General features: G+C 32.1%; 2 protein-coding genes across 2 annotated transcripts; both read right to left on the bottom strand.

Annotated features, from left to right (window-relative positions):
- Positions 1 to 495: 495 nt before the first annotated feature.
- Positions 496 to 1063, bottom strand: LOC111906138 (zinc finger CCCH domain-containing protein 39-like). Its single transcript, XM_023901870.2, has one exon. The coding sequence runs from the start codon at positions 1061 to 1063 to the stop codon at positions 497 to 499; it is 567 nt and encodes a 188-aa protein (XP_023757638.2). The 3' UTR covers position 496.
- A 14524-nt stretch (positions 1064 to 15587) lies between these two features.
- Positions 15588 to 17929, bottom strand: LOC111906136 (zinc finger CCCH domain-containing protein 39-like). The gene is made up of 4 exons (XM_023901868.2): positions 17413 to 17929; positions 16539 to 16709; positions 15773 to 15856; positions 15588 to 15682 (listed from the first exon to the last, which is right to left on the bottom strand). Exons 1-4 carry the CDS (start codon positions 17927 to 17929, stop codon positions 15588 to 15590), a joined length of 867 nt encoding a protein of 288 aa, XP_023757636.2.
- Positions 17930 to 19882: the final 1953 nt, after the last annotated feature.

Below are 19882 nucleotides of genomic sequence, written 5' to 3'. Positions count from 1 at the left end.
ATAGTTAACCAAATAGTGTTTCATTATTAGCAATAAAACATCATATTCTATACATGGGCAAAAACACTAAAACTTATCTACTTTAATAAATAAAAATCATTTTGTCATGTGACACTCTCATTGATTTCCCTACTTGTCATTTTGTAGTTATTTTCAATTAAAATTTTTCCACATGACATTTTGTGGTTGTTTTTATTTTTATTAAATTTCATATAATAATTGATTAAATGTATTAATTGCAATAAATGTAATAAGAAATATATATCAATTTCATTAATTGACTTTCCTTTTAATTTCAAAATTTCTAAATTAAAATCCCATTAGTTTCCTTTGTTTATTTATCTAAATTATATGTTTAAATTTAAAAGAGAAAAAACACTTTAATTTTAATAATTCAATATTTTTTTATTTTTTTTATAAATTTAAACTTCTTAAATGTTTAGAATTTCATATTTAATTTTTTTTAATGAACCTATGTAATACATGAGTCTTACACCTAGTATGTATATAAATCAACTAAAAACAGATGGACAAATGGATGTATACCTTTAATCCCATGAGCAAAGTGACATTTATCTCCAAGTGCACACAGCCCCGTTGTTTCCCATTTGCTACAAATTCGATTTTTCAAAAACTTATCATTATGATCACTGCTAGCAGTACTAACTTTGATAATATGACTGCCATTGGGTTGACCACATTCAACCATAGTCTGAATCTTGATCACAAAATCCCCAGTTGTTCTTTCTGTAATTTGATCCTTGAATTTTATGGGACTTTCATGGAGAAAATTACATTTTTCTCCATAAGAGCATTCACCCGTTTTAGCAAACTCGTGACATATCTTCATCTCGTATATGATTCTTTGCTCATCATTCAAATCTCGTCCACCTTTATCCTTCACTAGTTCTAGCCAATTTGGTGGGGGTTCACGTAAATCTTTAGGGCCATGAGCAAAAGTACAATTGTGACCATTTCCACAGTTTCCTTCTAGAAACTTGTGACAAATCCGGGTCTTGTAGAATATGTTGGTGGTTCCTTGATTCACAGGGTGTTGACTCATTGTCAGTGATTTGGTCAAAACTGCATAAACAAGACAAATTGCATCGATAATAAGATAATATTTTAGACTAACGCTGCTATGTTTGGTGTATTAGTTGAAAAACTAGTTTTTCTTTATATACAAGGTGGTGGTTGACAAAGTAATAACGTTTTGTAAAATCTAGTTTACAGGATGATTGATGTAAAGTGACATACATAAGGCAACAATTGAAAACTTGTAGAAAAAACATATAAATATAATTTTGGAAAACTTGTGTGAAACAATAAGCTTATTAATAGTCTCTCTCTTTCTCTCTCTCTCTCTCTCTACATATATATATATATATATATATATATATATATATATATATATATATATATATATATATATATATATATATATATATATATATATATATCAAATCATTTTTAAAATACTTAGCTTGTAAACTACTTTAATGGTTGAACCAATTAATACATTGCGATAAACTCAACAAGTGAGGTAATTTATATGCATCAAAACACAACCTAAAAATATTTCTTATTACAAGAATTTTAGTTAAAAGCAGTACAATACAGTGTTACATGAACAATCAATCATGGTAACGTTATGAGAAAAAAAACATATAAAAGTTTTTAAAATTCCAAAATTTCATTGTTTTTTTAATGTTTATATATATATATATATATATATATATATATATATATATATATATATATATATATATATATATTAAATTTAGAAATTAAAGCCATAAAAAAAACTTCTAAATGAAATTAAGAGCCAACCTATATGAATGATGATTCTCAAAGCATCAACACAGATTTGTTTATTGAAAGTTTACAAAATTCAAGATTAAAAATATCTTAAAAAGCTTCAGATTAACTGTATAGAAGTGTGGGGTTAAAACGAAAAGGCATTAAAAACTTGATAACTAGTAATGGTGGTGATAATCAAAGATCGATCCTTTATACATTTATTAATAATTGTTTCAAAATTCAAGATTAAAATTTGTTGGGACAAAAGCTTGATCACTAGATATAACAAATTTTCGGCTAAAAAAATAAGAAAACCAATTTATATATTTAGATCTAATATACACATTAGCTTTCTAAAATAAATTAAAATCTACCTTGGTAAAATTGTTGAAGATCAAAGAACTTTCTAGGCAACTCAAGAGCAATCAGATGAAAAGAAAAAAATAATGCCCCAAGATATAAATAAGAAAACCCTAGATGACTAAAAGGTGGATTACAAAATTTTGATTGGATATACACATTAATTACATATTTACATAATAGAAATACAATTAATGAAAATATTTGTAATTGATTACTTTCCATATATACATTAATGTTTTTTCAAGAGATGAGGTTTCATGTGTATGATACTATGATTAGTTTTTATCTTTGAATATTATCAAATTAGCATCTTCATCTTCATCTGGCTCAATCAGTAATCAATGGGCCTATACACATCAATCTATTTTACCTAGTACCTTCCAGAACATCCTTAAAATAACCAAAATTTAACACAGATGAATGCCATTTCTTGACAAAATCCTCAACTAAAGGTCCACCTTTTCATGTAGGTAGCACCTTGAATACAAGGGAAGATGGTTATTGGACATGGGTTTGTCCTGAAACGAGTGAAAAAGTTTTTAACTGAAATTAGGGATTTTAAACAGTAGACATGTGATGTTGATCAATTGAGGTGGAGTTGCCATGGAGTGACACGTGGAGATTTCACCCATGTTGAACTTGAAAGAAGATGAAGAAGAAGATACTAAACAGTTGGATTGAAATAAATTGTTGAACCATGCATCTTTCTGACTAATTCTATATGTTATTTCTTCTTTAGGTCAAATACCTTGTTACCGAAAGATTACCATTCTTTTTTTTTTATAGATTTTGGTAGTGTCGTGTATTCAAAATAATTTCTTTTCATAAAATGTAGGCATGCACCTATTTACATCTTTTATGCAACAGGAGACACATATTTTTGTGGATAATGTATTGGGGAAAAGATTTACCAATAGTATATCACATTAATCTGAAAAAAGTATATCCTCTAATCAAACCAAATATCTAAAAAAGTGTAAACTAATCATTCTCAGTAGAGAGAACTGCAATGAAGACAAATAAAAGATAAAATTTTAAAGCTTTTATGCAAAAACAACCACCGACTTTACCAAAAACGACATAACAAGCATTAAAAGGTCTAGCCATCGCCTGCGATATTCGAGGAAACAAACGACACATAGAAGGCGACAGTCCTAAATCCAAACCAAAGACCAAGAAAGTCTTTTTTTACTATAGATTTGGAGGACTTGATGATAATGTGTCATTAGCCTACCCATGACTTGTGTCGAGGCTCGGCACATAATGCTAGCACCATTAAGTATGTACACAACATTAACCGAGCATGAAAGATACGTACCCAAGAGCCAAATATGTTTACCACCATGAACCACAATATTAATTAAACCTAAACCAACATGCATCTATACACTACTGAGCTTGCGATATCGTACCATTGACATACGTAAAGGTAATATTTTTTTTAATGTTTCTTGTACAACTGTGTCATTTGATTCATATCCAACACATCATACATCTATAGTGGCCGTCGTTAATAAATCCATGAAATTTGTTCACTTGTTTACTCGATGGTCAAATAGGTAATAATCAGTGACTTCCACACATTACTTTATTACCATTTTCTTATGTGCATACAAAATTGAGAGTCAGTGTATTCGTGGGGATAACTTTAAGTTATGGCTATGTATCCTCTTTGTAATTCATACTCGGTTCTTATATTCCAAAATCTAATTCGAAACTCGTCTAATCTTTTTCGTAGACTGAAGAATATTGAATGACTAAATCCAAACGTAATCCTCTTACTTTTAGCTAGTTTTCCATTTATTTCCATTTATATACATGATAAAACTAATAAGTAATTTAATAGTTAAATACATGTCCCCACGGGACATAGATGACAATAAGGTGTTCCGATCAAGGTGGTGAGTAACAAACACAAGTTGACTTCATTAATGACAATAAGGTGTTCCGATCAAGGTGGCATTTTAGGAAAATAACACACTTCATTCGAGTCCAACAATGAAGTATAGGGTATTTGTAGTTGTTGACTTATAGTCTCACTCCTCTATGATACACTTATTACTATGATCAACACATGTGATATAATAATGAAGTATAAGGCATTTTAGGGTTTCGAGAAAATAATACACTTGATCGATGTTAGGTATATGATCAACACATGTGATATAAGATGAAAAAAAAATGAAGAACACATAATAATTGCAAAATTTATACAATGAGGATAAGAATGCTATAACCATAACCAGAATAGAAAGATTTATATTTTTTTTTAATGAGGTTTACAAGTTACATGAGATCTGTATATAGAGTGGTCGGCATTTCTTTATCGTTACAGTGCCAATCATATCCCTTTAGAAACCATCATACTCTAAAACTAAAAACTCTCACTTGGAGGCTTATCACCAAACCAACTATCTTCCAAAGCATGTATCTCTTGCAAACATAAAATTATGTAACCTTCTCTTACTAGTCTAACACCTTCTCATCAATTATTTAGAAGGCTTGTTGAAGCTATACATATCATTAATTTTTATTTGTTACCATCTTAGTAAACAACTTATTACATTTTTATATTAAGGATCTTCGTTAATGACAATGTATCATCATTGATGAGCTCTTTGGTGAATATCTCATCTATTTATGTTTCACCCTACAAATATTATTTGCAAGATGAAATGAATTTTGCTTGTCATAACAAAGGATATAATCTTCTTGATTCATGCTCAACTCTTATTGAAAGTTCTTCAACCAAATAATCTCTTTACTTGCTTCATTAATGATTATGAAATATGCTTCTATTAATGAAGAAACCAACACTCTTGTAAAGTCTAGACATCCAACTAACCGATGTGCTCTTGACTATAAGAACATACCCTATAGTGTTCAAACATGAGTTTACGCAACTCCCCATATTTACGTACGAAAATCCTTTCAAATATAATCCTTCACCATATAAAACATAGGGAAACATTGTTAAGACCAGAATTTTTCCATCTAAATATTCTTTGACATTATCAAATTTTTCAAAAACTGTGGAATTCTAAACTACAAAAGCATTTTGCACCCCATGATATAATCGGGTTTACAATGAATCATAATCACAATTTAAGGCAACAAGGAAATAACAAAATAAAAATCTATAACACCCATTTTCTTTGCATCCCATGTGTCATGACGTGGTGGATGGAGCACCAAGACATGACATTCTATATTCATGAACATGTATTCGGGATGGCTGCCACAACGTGGTTGCAGCTACAGCCCAAGCCCATTACTTTTATGTTTTATTCCATATGTAAGACCCTAAACTCAATGTTTAAGGCATCCTCTTAAGCCTCCAACCCTTTCAACAAAACCCTAGACTCCATTCTTAAGTTCTTGAGCTTTTGGTGGTGTTTTTGGTGTCTTGAAGGAGAAAGAAGCATCCTTGGTGCATAGATCTAGCTTGCAAGTCTCATCATCATATTTTAGAACTTACTATGGACCTTTGTGAGTGTTCAAGGTCTAAGATTTATGTTGTATGCTTCTAGATATAGGCTTTGTATGCATTTATTCCATGTTTGGGAGAGTTTGAGTGTTTGGATTCCATAAAGTTGGCAACTTTATGGATCCTTAAGGTCCCTTGGAGGCTTAATGTTCCAGATTTGAGATTTGGTTAGGTTTTGGCTGAAGCATGAGATTCTTTACCTAATTTCGACCATTGTTATGACTTCGCTTGGGGATAGACATGCATGACTATAAAGCAACGATTTTTATGACTCATTAGGTGTAAGAAAGCCTAATGGAAGAGATGAGTGTGTGGGTGAATGGATTAAGGGCTTAATCCATTAAGCTGTTTGTAACACCCAGTTTCCAGAATAGATCAGTTTAAAGTATCAAGGAGTCAAAGGCATGGTTTTTGGCTAAAAGTATGTGTCACAATGTGACCATAGGGAGGTCACGATGTGACAAGTTAAAAATGAAATGCATGTTCTGGAGTGCTTGTCACGACGTGACAAGAGAATGGTCATGTTGTGAGTGTGGTAGCAACCCAAGCCCATAAAATTTAGGGTTCTCTCCATATTTAAGGACCTTATCTCATGACCTAGAGTATCTTCTTCAACCTCCATTCATTTCAAACAAAATCCTAGCCCCATCTATGTGTCACACCCTCAAACCGGAACGACGGAAACGTTCGGGGGCGGAGGACGTCATGTATAGTATCATAATAATTGTATAATAGAAATCAAAGCATCACAACTATTGCATTCACAAAATATAGTAATTACATCTATTCATAACATAGTTGTATAAGATCAAAAGTTATAACAAAAGTATAAAAGATGCGACCCTACAAGGTTTCGTCTTCTCAAAATCCTGCGAGTGTACCTGTCTTATTGGTTCCCTGAGAATACAAGTGATTTTGAAAGTGTATCAACATTTAAGTTGGTGACTTCATAAGTATGTTTTTGTGAAGGAAAACTCATCTTTATATTTAGAAATTGGTAGTATGTTTCTCTAGAAAAACCAATATTTTCTATAGTGAATGTAATGTAGTCACGTGTGCTCTTTGAATAATGTATGTTGTATTGGCGCACTTATTACTAGAAAACAGTGTCTTGTATCAGTAATTGTCTGAAAACCCTTGTATGTATGTATGTTACTTTCAGTTGTAGTGTAGAGTAGTGTATCCTTGTAGTTTTTGTATGAAAACCTTGTATGAATATCTGGATACCCCAACCGAAGTGCAAAGTAGTGTATCATAGAGTATTATAGGTTTATTTAAATTATATTAAAGCATTGAAGTTGTGTCATTCCTGTAAACATGTGTGCTAGTTATACTGTTGTGAGTTTCATATAACCATGCTTGATATGACCTAGCGACCTTTACGACGCTCTTCAGGCGTTCGAATGAAATGACATTTGTTACCCTAGGACTTTCGTTCCAACTGTAGCTAGCAGTCTAGGCATGGGATTTTCAGTCCCATGTAGATCTATACACAATTCTTACGCTCTCTCTCTCTCCAGGAGACTCTGGTTATACTGTATAGGTTTTGTTTCGTACCCTGGTGGATACAATTGAAGTAGTGTCACACAACTGTGTATTAACTAGTTTACATATAGTGTAGTGTTGTAATGTTTTCCTGTATTTGAACATGTATGAATATCCTTATAGTAACGTACTTGTAATTGTTTAGTCCTCGTTTTTCGATCACTAAATGAAGTAAAAAGCTTATTTTTGTCCCCGGATTTTACAATTTACATCATTTTTTGAGCTTAAAAAGATAAATTTTTGTTAATGAGTGTAAATGACATAATATTGCTCGATTTGTATTTTTCTACCCATTTAGTTGGGTTTTTGACCTGTCTTGCATGGGTTCCTCATCACTTATTCTACAGGACGATGGGAGTTGGGCTTCTTCTTATGAAGTCCAAAGTTCTTAAAGGAATTGAAGGCTCATTGACTTGTTTTTACAAGTTCACCTAAGCTTCTTAGGTCCCTTCCTTCTATTCTACAAGTTGGTGGGAGATGGTTTTCTTGCATGAAATCCATAATATAGCACATTGTGCTCTGCATTGGAATTGATGGTATTCATTTACTTGTTAATGCAAGTGCAACCTGTGTTTCATAGGTTCCCCACCGCCTAGTCTACGGGTCGTGGTGGGAGTTTGACTTCATCTTATGAAGTTCAAAAATCTAAAAGGAATTAACAGATTTTATCTTGTGAATACAAGATTGCCTAAGCTTCTTAGGCCCCCACCACTTATTCAACGAGTCTTGGTGGGAGTTGGACTCATATTATAATGTCCAAATGGTTTCGGCAAGGAATTGATGGATTCGAAAGAATATAAATTCATCACGAGCAAATTAAGGTGAATAAAAGATGTTTGGCAGATTGACCACGTCTCAATGTTTTCATTGTATATGGCTCCTCGGGAATCCGATTTAGGCGATTCATGATGTTCCGGAAACTAGACACAATTATCTACAAGTTTTGTGTTTTGAGTTTTCTCAAAATCGGTCGTTTTCCGGTTCATAATCGACGTGGAAGTTGGGGTTAGTTTGCTAAAAGAATTCTAATCCGAAAATAAGGTGCAATGTTGAGGACTAAAGCTATACAATAATTAAAGTTAAGAGATCAAGGGCTAAAGTTGTAACAAGTTGAAAAGTTGAAAGCTAGAAGCTAAGGCTGCACCATTCTTGAAATTTGGAGGCTAAGTTGTGCAATTATGTTTTATATTTATGTTGTACGTGATCTTAAGAGACGGAGGCAAGAGCCCTACGAAGAAAAAAAAATCGGCAGCCTAAACCTCAAAAACCCTACGACTGGAAGAAAAGAATAAAAAACACCATGTGTTCATAATCGTAACAGAGATTTGAAGGGGAGTTATACAGATTCATTAGAAGGGAAAGAAAAGGACTCAAAGACATCAGCTCTTGCCACAGGAAACGCACAAGAAGTCAGCATTTATGGTTATTCTTTTCCTTGTGTTTAAATTTTATTGCTTTAGTATTTTCTTTTGCTACATTTAGTTGATTTTTGTTTATGCTTTCAAAAGTAATTGCTTTCTTTTAGACGTTTAATTAAAATATGATGCTTAATTTTTATTTGTTTACTGTTCATAATTTTAGTTTAATGGAGTAGTAATTTTGTGGGTTTGGTTGACTTGGGTGAGATGGTAATTTTAATGTAGTTTATTTTGTTGAACCAATTTTGTTGAAATTGAATGACATATTCTAATGCGTGCTTATTTTAAAAATATAAATTTTGACAGGTAACTTTTATTTTGGCTAGCACTTGATCAACGTTAGTTACGGTTAATTTCCTTGGTTTAAATTTAATATTTACATGCTTATATTGACTTCGAGAGAAGCTTTATTTGTGACATCGTTTGAATATGTATGTGCGGTTTCGTTATCTTGCTTAAACTTAACATAGACATGTGTTAGGGCATTTTTAACAAAACCATTGGACTTAATGTTTTTTAAAATCATAAACTACATAGAGATATGAGTGAATGTTTTTTAAATCGAATCATGAGACCGAGAGATAATTGATAACTTTTGTTGGTGTTAAGTTATTCGTTTCTATATAATTGGTTTGACAAATTAGTTGCATTAAAAGAACCATTGAACCCATATAAGTCAACAAAATCCCACTTTTCTCATAATTGTTAATTCGTTTAATTGTTTTCCTTGTTTGTTCGATTATTTTAGTTGTCATTTTTACGTTGTTGAATTTAGTTTAATTTTATTTAATAGTTTCTTTAGTTTAATAAAATCAATCACTTTTGCAATCAATTGTCTAGTTCACTCTTCCTTAGAATAGGATAGTCCCTGTGGGTTCGATATCTAGTCTTACGACTATATTACGACTATATTACTTGCACGACCTCGTACACTTGCGAGTACGCATAATTTTATTTAAATAATTATTTAATACCAATGTATTAGATTATTGTTTCCCAAACTATACATATTATAGTTTGAATAAATGTTTTGATTCTGTGTGTTGTACTTAGTAGAATAGTGTAGAGATTTCCAAACTATACTAATTATAGTTTACTTGTAAAGTTCTGTAATGTACATGGAACATTTGCAATTTAATCGTATGAAAGTAAAATACCCTTATACTCAACATATTACAAAAGGTTTAAAATATATAAAGTATTTTTAGGAAGTATAGTCAATGCTCGGTTTTTAAACAATTGAAAAGGTTTTTAAAACTATTTAAAATGTTTAAATAAACACAAAAGTCTTTTGAGTTTTACTTGTATTCCCTCTTAAAAATATTAAAAACATTGAAAATGTAGGGGTATGAACTCACCTCGTATGTGCACTTTAGTTTGGAATAGCGAAACAGTAGAGACGATCCTCGGGTAAGCGTATGCGCGAATAATGTTATCCTAAAATAATTATATTCGACGTAGTATTTAAATTAATAATATATTAATTTAAATATAGTGTTAATTAATTAAGTAAGTAAAGAATACTTACAAGAATTAATTGGAATAAATGGGAAATGTTGGGAAATGGGGTTTGTGGCTGGAACAAATGAGTATACGGTTGAACAAGTGTGTTCATGGTTTGATCTTGGGGACTTATGAAGATTTGAAGATGATATGAAGATTTGGAGGTGGTTTGAATGTTCTTCGTGGGGAAATATGAAGATTTGAAGATTATGGGCGTAAACACTTGAAGATTGAGAGAAAAAGGAATTGTTTACAGTTAAAGATTGACAGAGTTTTGGATTGGTTCATGGTTGAGGAATGAGAAATGAATTGATTCAGGGTGTAAACACACACACACACACATATATATATAGGGGGTGTCTATGGTTGAATTAACATTAGGCCCTGGGTGTTTACGGTCCATTAATGGACTTGAAATGGGATTTCAGCCCAATAAGAGGGTGTTCACCGCCATAAAACAAACTGTGAACACTGTTCTTCATTTAGAATAGACCGTAAAATCCTTCCTTGGATTACTTTTGGACTGTGAACTCCATGGGAGTTTACTTTTTGGACCGTGAACACTCTTTTGGATTGTATCTTTGGCCGTGAACCCTTTATGGGGTGTGTTTCATTGATTAAATCATTAATATATTCACTTATACTAATATAAATCAACTTATGGTCAATTACAACAACTTAATTTAACTTGGTTTACAATCTATACTTCATTGCTAGTCTTATAAACAAGCCCTAATGCTATAAAGGACACCATGCAACAAGGTTTACAGATGTGTTTTTTCACTTGTGCTAGGTTAGGGTTAAAGCTTGGCTTAGCCCAAAATTTCGAGTTGTGACACTATGAGTTCTTGAGCATTTGGTGGTGTATTGGTGACTTAAAGAATAAGGGATCATCTTTGGTGCATAGATCCTGTTTGCAATCCTCATTATTATCTTTTAGCAACTTCTCTGGACCGTTGTTAGTATCCAAGCTTCAGGATTTAAGATTCCTTGTTGCTAGATCTAGAATTTTATGCATGATTATCCATGTTTAGGATAGTTAGAGTGTAGGGATTCCATAAATTTGACAACATTATGGGTCCTTAGTGTTGGTGGTTAGTTGTGCTAGATGTGAATTTTGGGTGATGCGTGAGCTGACGCTTGAGGTTTTCACCTCCTTTTCTTCATAAGTGGCCTGATTTGAGCTCAAGTCTTGTGTTAGGCATGAAAAAACTTAAAGCATCATTTTTATGGCCTTTCATGTGTAAGGAAGCCTTCTGGAGGAGATGGGCTCATGGCTTAATGGATTAAGGGCTTAATCAATCAAGTTGCCTTTTAGTTAGTTTTCACAACATGACAAGGTACCTGTTGGCCGTTGACTTTTTGACCAATTTAATTTTGAGTCAAACTTGAAGGATTTGGGTTGTTGATTAAGATTATACCATGATTTGCTTCTAGTAGGTTTGTGGTAGTAGTCAATGTAGAAAGCGAGTGTATCATAGTGTTTCTAGGTTCTTCGATTCATGTGAGTTTTCCTTACTGTACTCGTGGGTCGAAAGAACCAATGATCTACTATATATATATATATATATATATATATATATATATATATATATATATATATATATATATATCCTTATGAGCTAGGATGTAGGAGTAGTGGTATGCTAGTTAGAGTACCAGTAGGCTGGTAATCATCTAGTGGAATGCCCTGGGTGTTGTATTTATCCACGTTGGATAGCCTGGGAACTCTTGATATAGGTTTTCTTGTCTGTTCCTTGTTTAGTTGTGGCTCTAGAGTAGGATCATTTCTTCTGATGTCTATCTCACCCCTGCTTACATACGGTTATGCATTCCTTAGAGATTTTCTTAAAATAGAACAGTGTGTTGTTAGGGGGTAGTAAGTGGTAGTGAACTGTTCGGTAGGTAGATTGGTAGTCTATTATACTTATGTGCATGCTTGATTTCATGTTTGTTTATATGTTGACATATTGTGGCGGGTTAGGTTGAGGTAGTACTGCTTTGTGTTGTAGGTCAAGATACGAAATGTGGGCCGGCTATAAGTCTTAGGCACATAGGCTCGGGAGGAGCGGTTAGGTTGAGGCAGCAGGCGGACATACTCGGGGGTGGTCCAACATTGTATTGTAGGCCTAGCGGTGGTCCAGTCTCTACAAATGTGGACCAGTATGCATGCATTGTATGTGTATTGTGGTGTGTGATATTTTAAGGGAACTCACTATTCAAGTACCATCGGTTATCATGGGAAGGCAAAAGTGTGATTGTACACACTCATCAGCAACAATGGAGACTCAACGTTTATTAAGCTGCTCCGATTTTCAATAACATATTTCTGAATAAATGGTTTTCTTAACTAGGGTTCTACAAATGTAATGTTTTACCTAAATTAAAAAATGAAATTTTTTATGTGAAAATGGGACATTACATTGTCCAGGATCAATTCCCATGACGTGGTGATATGCTTCTAATGTAGTGGCATATGAGGTTCTCGCGACTGTTTTTTCTGGATGTTCCGATGATGTGTCCAAGAGGCCTCCATGACGTGGTGAGGGTGACCGTTGACTTTTTTGGACCATTAACTGTTGACTTTTTTGACCAATTTGACTTCAAGTCAAACTTGAAGGATTTGGGATGTTAATTAAGGTCCTACCTTTGTGTGGTGCTAGTCGATTTGCAAAAGAGATTAGTACAGGGAGCGAGCTTGTTGTTGTGTTCCCTTAGGTCTTCGATTCACGTGAGTTTCCTCATTATACTATGTATTACAGTGTATATCCTTGTATGTTACTAATATATGAGTAGTGGTACGCTGGCAGAGTACTAGTAGCATGATGATCATCTAGCGGAGTGCGCTAGGGTTGTATGTAGTATAGGGCATTTTAGGGTTTCTAGAAAATAACATACTTGATCGATGTTAGGTATATGATCAAAACATGTGATATAAGAATGAAGTATAGGGAATTCTAGGGTTTCTAGAAAAAACATACTTGATCGATGTTAGGTATATGATCAACACATGTGATATAAGATGAAAAGAAAAAATGAAAAACACATAATAATTGTATAATTTTTACAATGAGGATAAGAATGCTACAATATTTATTTTGTAATGAGGTTTACAAGTTACATGAGATCTATATATAGTGTGGTCCACATTTCTTTATCATGATAGTGCCAATCATGTCCCTTCAGAAATCATCATACTCTAAAACTAAAAATTCTCACTTGGAGGCTGATCACCAAACCAACTACCTTCCAAATCATGTATCTATTGGAAACCTAAAATTATGTAGCATTCTCTTACTAGTCTAACACCTTCTCATCAATTATTTAGATGGCTTGTTAAAGCTATACATATCTTTAATTTTTATTTGTTACCATCTTAGTAAACAGCTTATTAGATTTTTTATATTAAGGATCTTCGTTAATGGAAATGTATCATCATTGATGAGCTCTTTGGTGAATATCTCATCTAAATATGTTTCATCCTACACATATTATTTCCAAGATGAAATGAATTTTGATTGTCATAATAAAGGATATAATCTTCTTGATTAAAGCTCAACTCTAGTTGGAAGTTCTTCAACCAAATAATATCTTTACTTGCCTCATTAATGATTATGTAATATGCTTCTATTATTGAAGAAACCAACACTCTTTTAAAGTCTAGACATCCAACTAACCGATGTGCTCTTGACTATAAGAACATACCCTATAGTGTTCAAACATGAGTTTATGCAACCGCCCATATTTGCATACGAAAATCCTTTCAAATATAACCCCTCACCATATAAAACATAGAGCAACATTGTAAAGACTTGGATTTTTCCATCTAAATATTCTAAGAAGTCATCAGAGTTTTCAAAAATTGTGGAATTCGAAACTACAATAACATTTTGCGCCCCATGATATTGTCGGGTTTACAATGAATCATAATCACACTTTAAGGCAACAAGGAAATACCAAAATAAAAATCTACATCTAATCTATAACACCCGTTTTCTTGGATAGATCGCTGGAGGGCCTGGGAGATTAAAAGAAAGGTTTTAGGGGGAAAAACCATGTGTCATGATGTGGTGGATTTAGCACCAAGACGTGACATTCTAAATTCATGAACACGTATCCAGGATGGCTACCACGACGTGGCTGCAGCTACCGCCCAAGCCCATTACTTTTATGTTTCTTCTATATTTAAGACCCTAAACTCAAGGTTAAGGGCATCCTCTTCAGCCTCCAAAACTTTCAACGAAACCCAACCCTCCATTCTTAAGTTCTTGAGCTTTTGGTGGTGTTTTTGGTGTCTTGAAGGAGAAGGAAGCATCCTTGGTACATAGATCTAGCTTGTAAGTCTCATCATCATCTTTTAGAACTTACTATGGACCTTTATGAGTGTTCAAGTTCTAAGATGTATGTTGTATGCTTCTAGATCTAGGATTTTTATGCATTTTTTCCATGTTTAGGAGAGTTTGAGTGGTTGGATTCCATAAAGCTGGCAACTTTATGGATCCTTAAGGTCCCTTGGAGGCTTAATGTTACACATCTGAGATTTGTTTAGGTTTTTGCTCAAGCATGGGATTCTGTACCTCATTTTCACCATTGTTGACTTTGCTTACGGATAGACATGAATTAGACATGCATGACTATAAAGCAACAATTTTAATGACTCATTAGGTGTAAGAAAGCCTAATGGAGGAGATGAGTGTGTGGGTGAATGGATTAAGGGCTTAATCCATTAAGCTGTCTGTAACACCCAGTTTCCAGAATAGATCAGTTTAAAGTATCAAGGAGTCAAAGGCATGGTTTTTGGCTAAAAGTATGTGTCACAATGTGACCATAGGGAGGTCACGATGTGACAAGTTAAAAATGAAATGCATGTTCTGGAGGGTTGGTCACGACGTGACAAGAGAATGGTCATGTTGTGAGAGTGGTAGCAGCCCAAGCCCATAAATTTTAGGGTTCTCTCCATATTTAAGGACCTTATCTCATGACCTAAGGTATATCTCAAACAAGAGTCCCAATATTTTCTGATAACCTCAATGCTATTTGGTTGAGTAAAAATCTTATCTTGCATTCACACACTAAGCATAAATAGACCTAGGGCACCAATTTTTGCATGATTATGCTTTGAAAGATAATATTGTGCTTAAAAGGTTAGTAAAATATAATTTAACCAATGTATATACTATCAATAAAAATCATTTAGAAAATTGCAAATAGGACTTGGCATGATTGAACAAAATCAATAAAAATATGAGACTACTTTTGTGTGTGATTATTGAATTGTTGGTTGCTATCTGTGCTCTCGTTATGATATGTTCTTTATTTGTGGGGTGTTATATTTTAAGGGAGCCAGGATTAATTCCCTTCTGTTCTACTTAGACAAAAGGGCGAGAAACAAGACTCAATTTATGTGTAATTTTGTACTCCATTATTTATTTATTTGTTTGATCCATACAAAATTTTAAATTTTGTTTCTATTATATCTTAAAGAAAGGTATCATTGTTGGTGCATTTATTGAATCTCTCATTGTTTTAATGATGATCAAATCAAATCCCAAATTGTATTTTTTCCCTAACAATTTCATTATATTTTATTAAAAATTATTTACAGTGAATTAATCAAAGAGTATAGAAAAATCTCCACCCATTCCTATTATTTAACCACCCAACAAGAAGATAGTGATAACATAAGTGTTGCATTTGTATAAAGTTTGTGATAAAAAAATGTTGCCAAATCGGCAAAATACTGCAAAAAAAAAAAAAAAAAAAAAAAAACTGAATTATATCAAAAATCTTGAAATTAATACTTTAGTAGATATTATTTAGAATGAAATTATACTTAAAAAGACTCGTCAACGGTCCCCATAAGAAGGCAGTGGTTGTGTTAATTTCTTGCACAAATCTTAGAGTGAAAAACTAGTTAGTTGACTCCTAATGTCATTTTAGGATTTGGGCAAGTAACCACACATCCAATTTAACTCTATGCAGGCTGCATGTTTTCTCTGTCACATGAAACTCTTCAAGTTGCCATACATCAACCTTTAATAATAAAAAAATAGCAATAAAGTACATTCAGCACCTATGTGATCAAACTAATGCATAATATCATTGCCGCAGCTACCAATATATCCAAGAAAAACCAAACTCCAAACAAGTTTCAACAACACAATTTTAAGATAGCATTTCTTCAAGAAATGAGAACACCTTGTAGTTCTATATAAAAAGTAGCAAAGACATGTATATCAGGTTTATCCCTCTAAGAGAGAAGAACCATAACCCATGTATTTGCCATAAACACATATTTCATCTCAAGGGAACATAAAAAAAAGATCAAATGTCTAGAATAAAAAGATAATTAGGTTTTTAGGCTATTACTTAATTATCTTGCTCGTCTTCTTCATCGTCATCAATCCAATCTCCATAAATACCGTTGATCTTCTTATTTGATAATCTCAACTTTGCAAATCCCCTTCCTTCACCTTGTTTTAAAGGAACAGCTGTGGCCGAATTACTAGGTGGCAGTTCAGTCACCGGTAAGCGAAGCGAACCGGTGACAGTGGAACCATGAACCTCCATGGGTGCAACTGGTTTATTTAATTCTGAAAAAGAAAAACAATAAAAGAAAAACACATAAGTAACGATAAATATACTTGAATACAGAACAAGAATCTAAGATGGTAAACCACAAAACAAGAATCTAAGATAGTTAACAACAAAAGTTTAAAAGATTAGTGAAAAAGGAAAAATAATCTATAATAGTTAACCGAATAGTATTTCATTATTAGCAATAAAACATCATATTCTATACATGGGAAAAACACTAAAACTTATCTACTTTAACAAATAAAAAATCATTTTGCCACGTGACACTCACATTGATTTCCCTACTTGTCATTTTGTAGTTATTTTCAATTAAATTTTTTCCACATGACATTTTGTGGTTGTTTTTATTTTTATTAAATTTCAAATAATAATTGATTAAATGTATTGATTGCAATAAATGTAATAATAAATGCATATCAATTTCATTAATTGACTTTCCTTTTAATTTTAAAATTTATAAATGAAAATCTCATTAGTTTCCTTTGTATATTTATCTAAATTATATGTTTAAATCTAAAAGAGAAAAAACACTTTAATTATAATAATTCAATATTTTTTTAATTTTTTTTATAAATTTAAAATTCTTAAATGTTTAGAATTTCATATTTAATTTTTTTTAATGAACTTATGTAATACATGAGTCTTACACCTAGTATGTATATAAATCAACTAAAAACAGATGGACAAATGGATGTATACCTTTAATCCCATGAGCAAAGTGACATTTATCTCCAAGTGCACATTTCCCTGTTATTTCCCATTTGCTACAAATTCGATTTTTCAAAAACTTAGCATTAGGATCACTGCTAGTAGTAATAACTTTGACAATATGACTGCGATTGGGTTGACCACATTCAACCATTGTCTGAATCTTGATCACAGCATCCCCGGTTGTTCTTTCTGTAATTTGATCCTTGAATTTTGCGGGACTTTCATGGAGAAAATTACATTTTTCTCCATAAGAGCATTCACCCGTTTTAGCAAACTTGTGACATATCTTCATCTCGTATATGATTCTTTGCTCATCATTCAAATCTCGTCCTCCTTTATCCTTCACTAGTTCTAGCCAATTTGGTGGGGGTTCACGTAAATCTGTAGGGCCATGAGCAAAAGTACAATTGTCACCATTTCCACAGTTTCCTTCTAGAAACTTGTGACAAATCCGGGTCTTGTAGAATATGTTGGTGGTTCCTTGATTCACAGGGTGTTGACTCATTGTCAGTGATTTGGTCAAAACTGCATAAACAAGACAAAGTGCATCGATAATAAGATAATATTTTAGACTAACGCTGCTATGTTTGGTGTATTAGTTGAAAAACTAGTTTTTCTTTATATGCAAGGTGGTGGTTGACAAAGTAATAACATTTTGTAAAATCTAGTTTATAGGATGATTGATGTAAAGTGACACACATTTGGCTACCTTTGAAAACTTGTAGAAAAAACATATAAATATATTTTTAGAAAACTTGTGTGAAACAATAAGCTTATTAATAGTCTTTCTCTCTCTCTCTCTCTCTCTCTCTATATATATATATATATATATATATATATATATATATATATATATATCAAATCGTTTTTAAAATATTTAGCTTGTAAACTACTTTAATGGTTGAACCAATTAATATATTGCGATAAAATCAACAAGTGAGGTAATTTATATGCATCAAAACACAACCTAAAACTATTTCTATACTACAAGAATTTTAGTTAAAAGCAGTACAATACAGTGTTACGTGAACAATCAATCATGGTAACATTATGAAAAAAAAACATATAAAACTTTTTAAAATTCCAAATTTCCATTGTTTTTTTTAATGTTTATATATATATATATATATATATATATATATATATATATATATATATATATATATATATATATATATATATATATATATATATAATCTGGAAATTAAAGCCATAAAAAAAATTTTCTAAACGAAATTAAGAGCCAACCTATATAAATGATGATTCTCAAAGCATCAAGAAAGATTTGTTTATTGAAAGTTTACAAAATTCAATATTAAATATATCTTAAAAAGCTTCAGATTAACTGTATAGAAGTGTGGGGTTAAAACGAAAAGGCATTAAAAACTTGATAACTAGTAATGGTGGTGATAATCAAAGATCGATCCTTTATACATTTTTTAATAATTGTTTCAAAATTCAAGATTAAAATTTGTTGGGACAAAATCTTGATCACTAGATATAACAAAATTTCGGCTAAAAAATAAAAAACCCATTTATATATTTAGATCTAATATACGCATTAGATTTCTAAAAAAAATTAAAATCTAACCTGGCAAAATTGTTGAAGATCAAAGAACTTTCTTGGCAGCTCAAGAGCAATCAGATGAAAAGAAAAAAAAATGCCCCAAGATATAAATAAGAAAACCCTAGATGACTAAAAGGTGGATTACAAAATTTTAATTTGATATACACATTAATTACATATTTACATAATAGAAATACAATTAATGAAAATATATGTAATTGATTACTTTCCATATATACATTAATGTTTTTTCAAGAGATGAGGTTTCAGGTGTATGATACTATGATTAGTTTTTATCTTTTTTTATTATCAAATTAGCATCTTCATGTTCATCTGGCTCAATCAGTAATCAATGGGCCTATACACATCAATCTATTTTAACTAGTACCTTCCAAAACATCCTTAAAATAACCAAAATTTAGCACAGATGAATGTCATTTCTTGACAAAATCCTCAACTAAAGGTCTTCCTTTTCTTGTAGGTAGCACCTTGAATACAAGGGAAGATGGTTATTAGACATGGGTTTGTCCTGAAACGAGTGAAACAATGTTTAACTGAAATTAGGGATTTGAAACAGTAGACATGTGATGTTGATCAACTAAGGTAGAGGTGCCATGGAGTGACACGTGGAGATTTCACCCATGTTGAACTTGAAAGAAGATGAAGAAGAAGGAACTAAACAGTTGGATTGAAAGAAATTGTTGAACCATGCATCTTTCTGACTAATTCTATATGTTATTTCTTCTTTAGGTCAAATACCTTGTTACCGAAAGATTGCCATTCTTTTTTTTTATAGATTTTGGTAGTGTCGTGTATTCAAAATAATTTCTTTTAATAAAATGTAGGCATGCACCTATTTATATCTTTTATGCAACACGAGACACATATTTT

This window comes from Lactuca sativa, chromosome 8 (assembly GCF_002870075.4).
Source record: "Lactuca sativa cultivar Salinas chromosome 8, Lsat_Salinas_v11, whole genome shotgun sequence".
NCBI lineage: Eukaryota > Viridiplantae > Streptophyta > Magnoliopsida > Asterales > Asteraceae > Lactuca > Lactuca sativa.
This window is presented reverse-complemented; position numbering and strand designations above follow the sequence as displayed.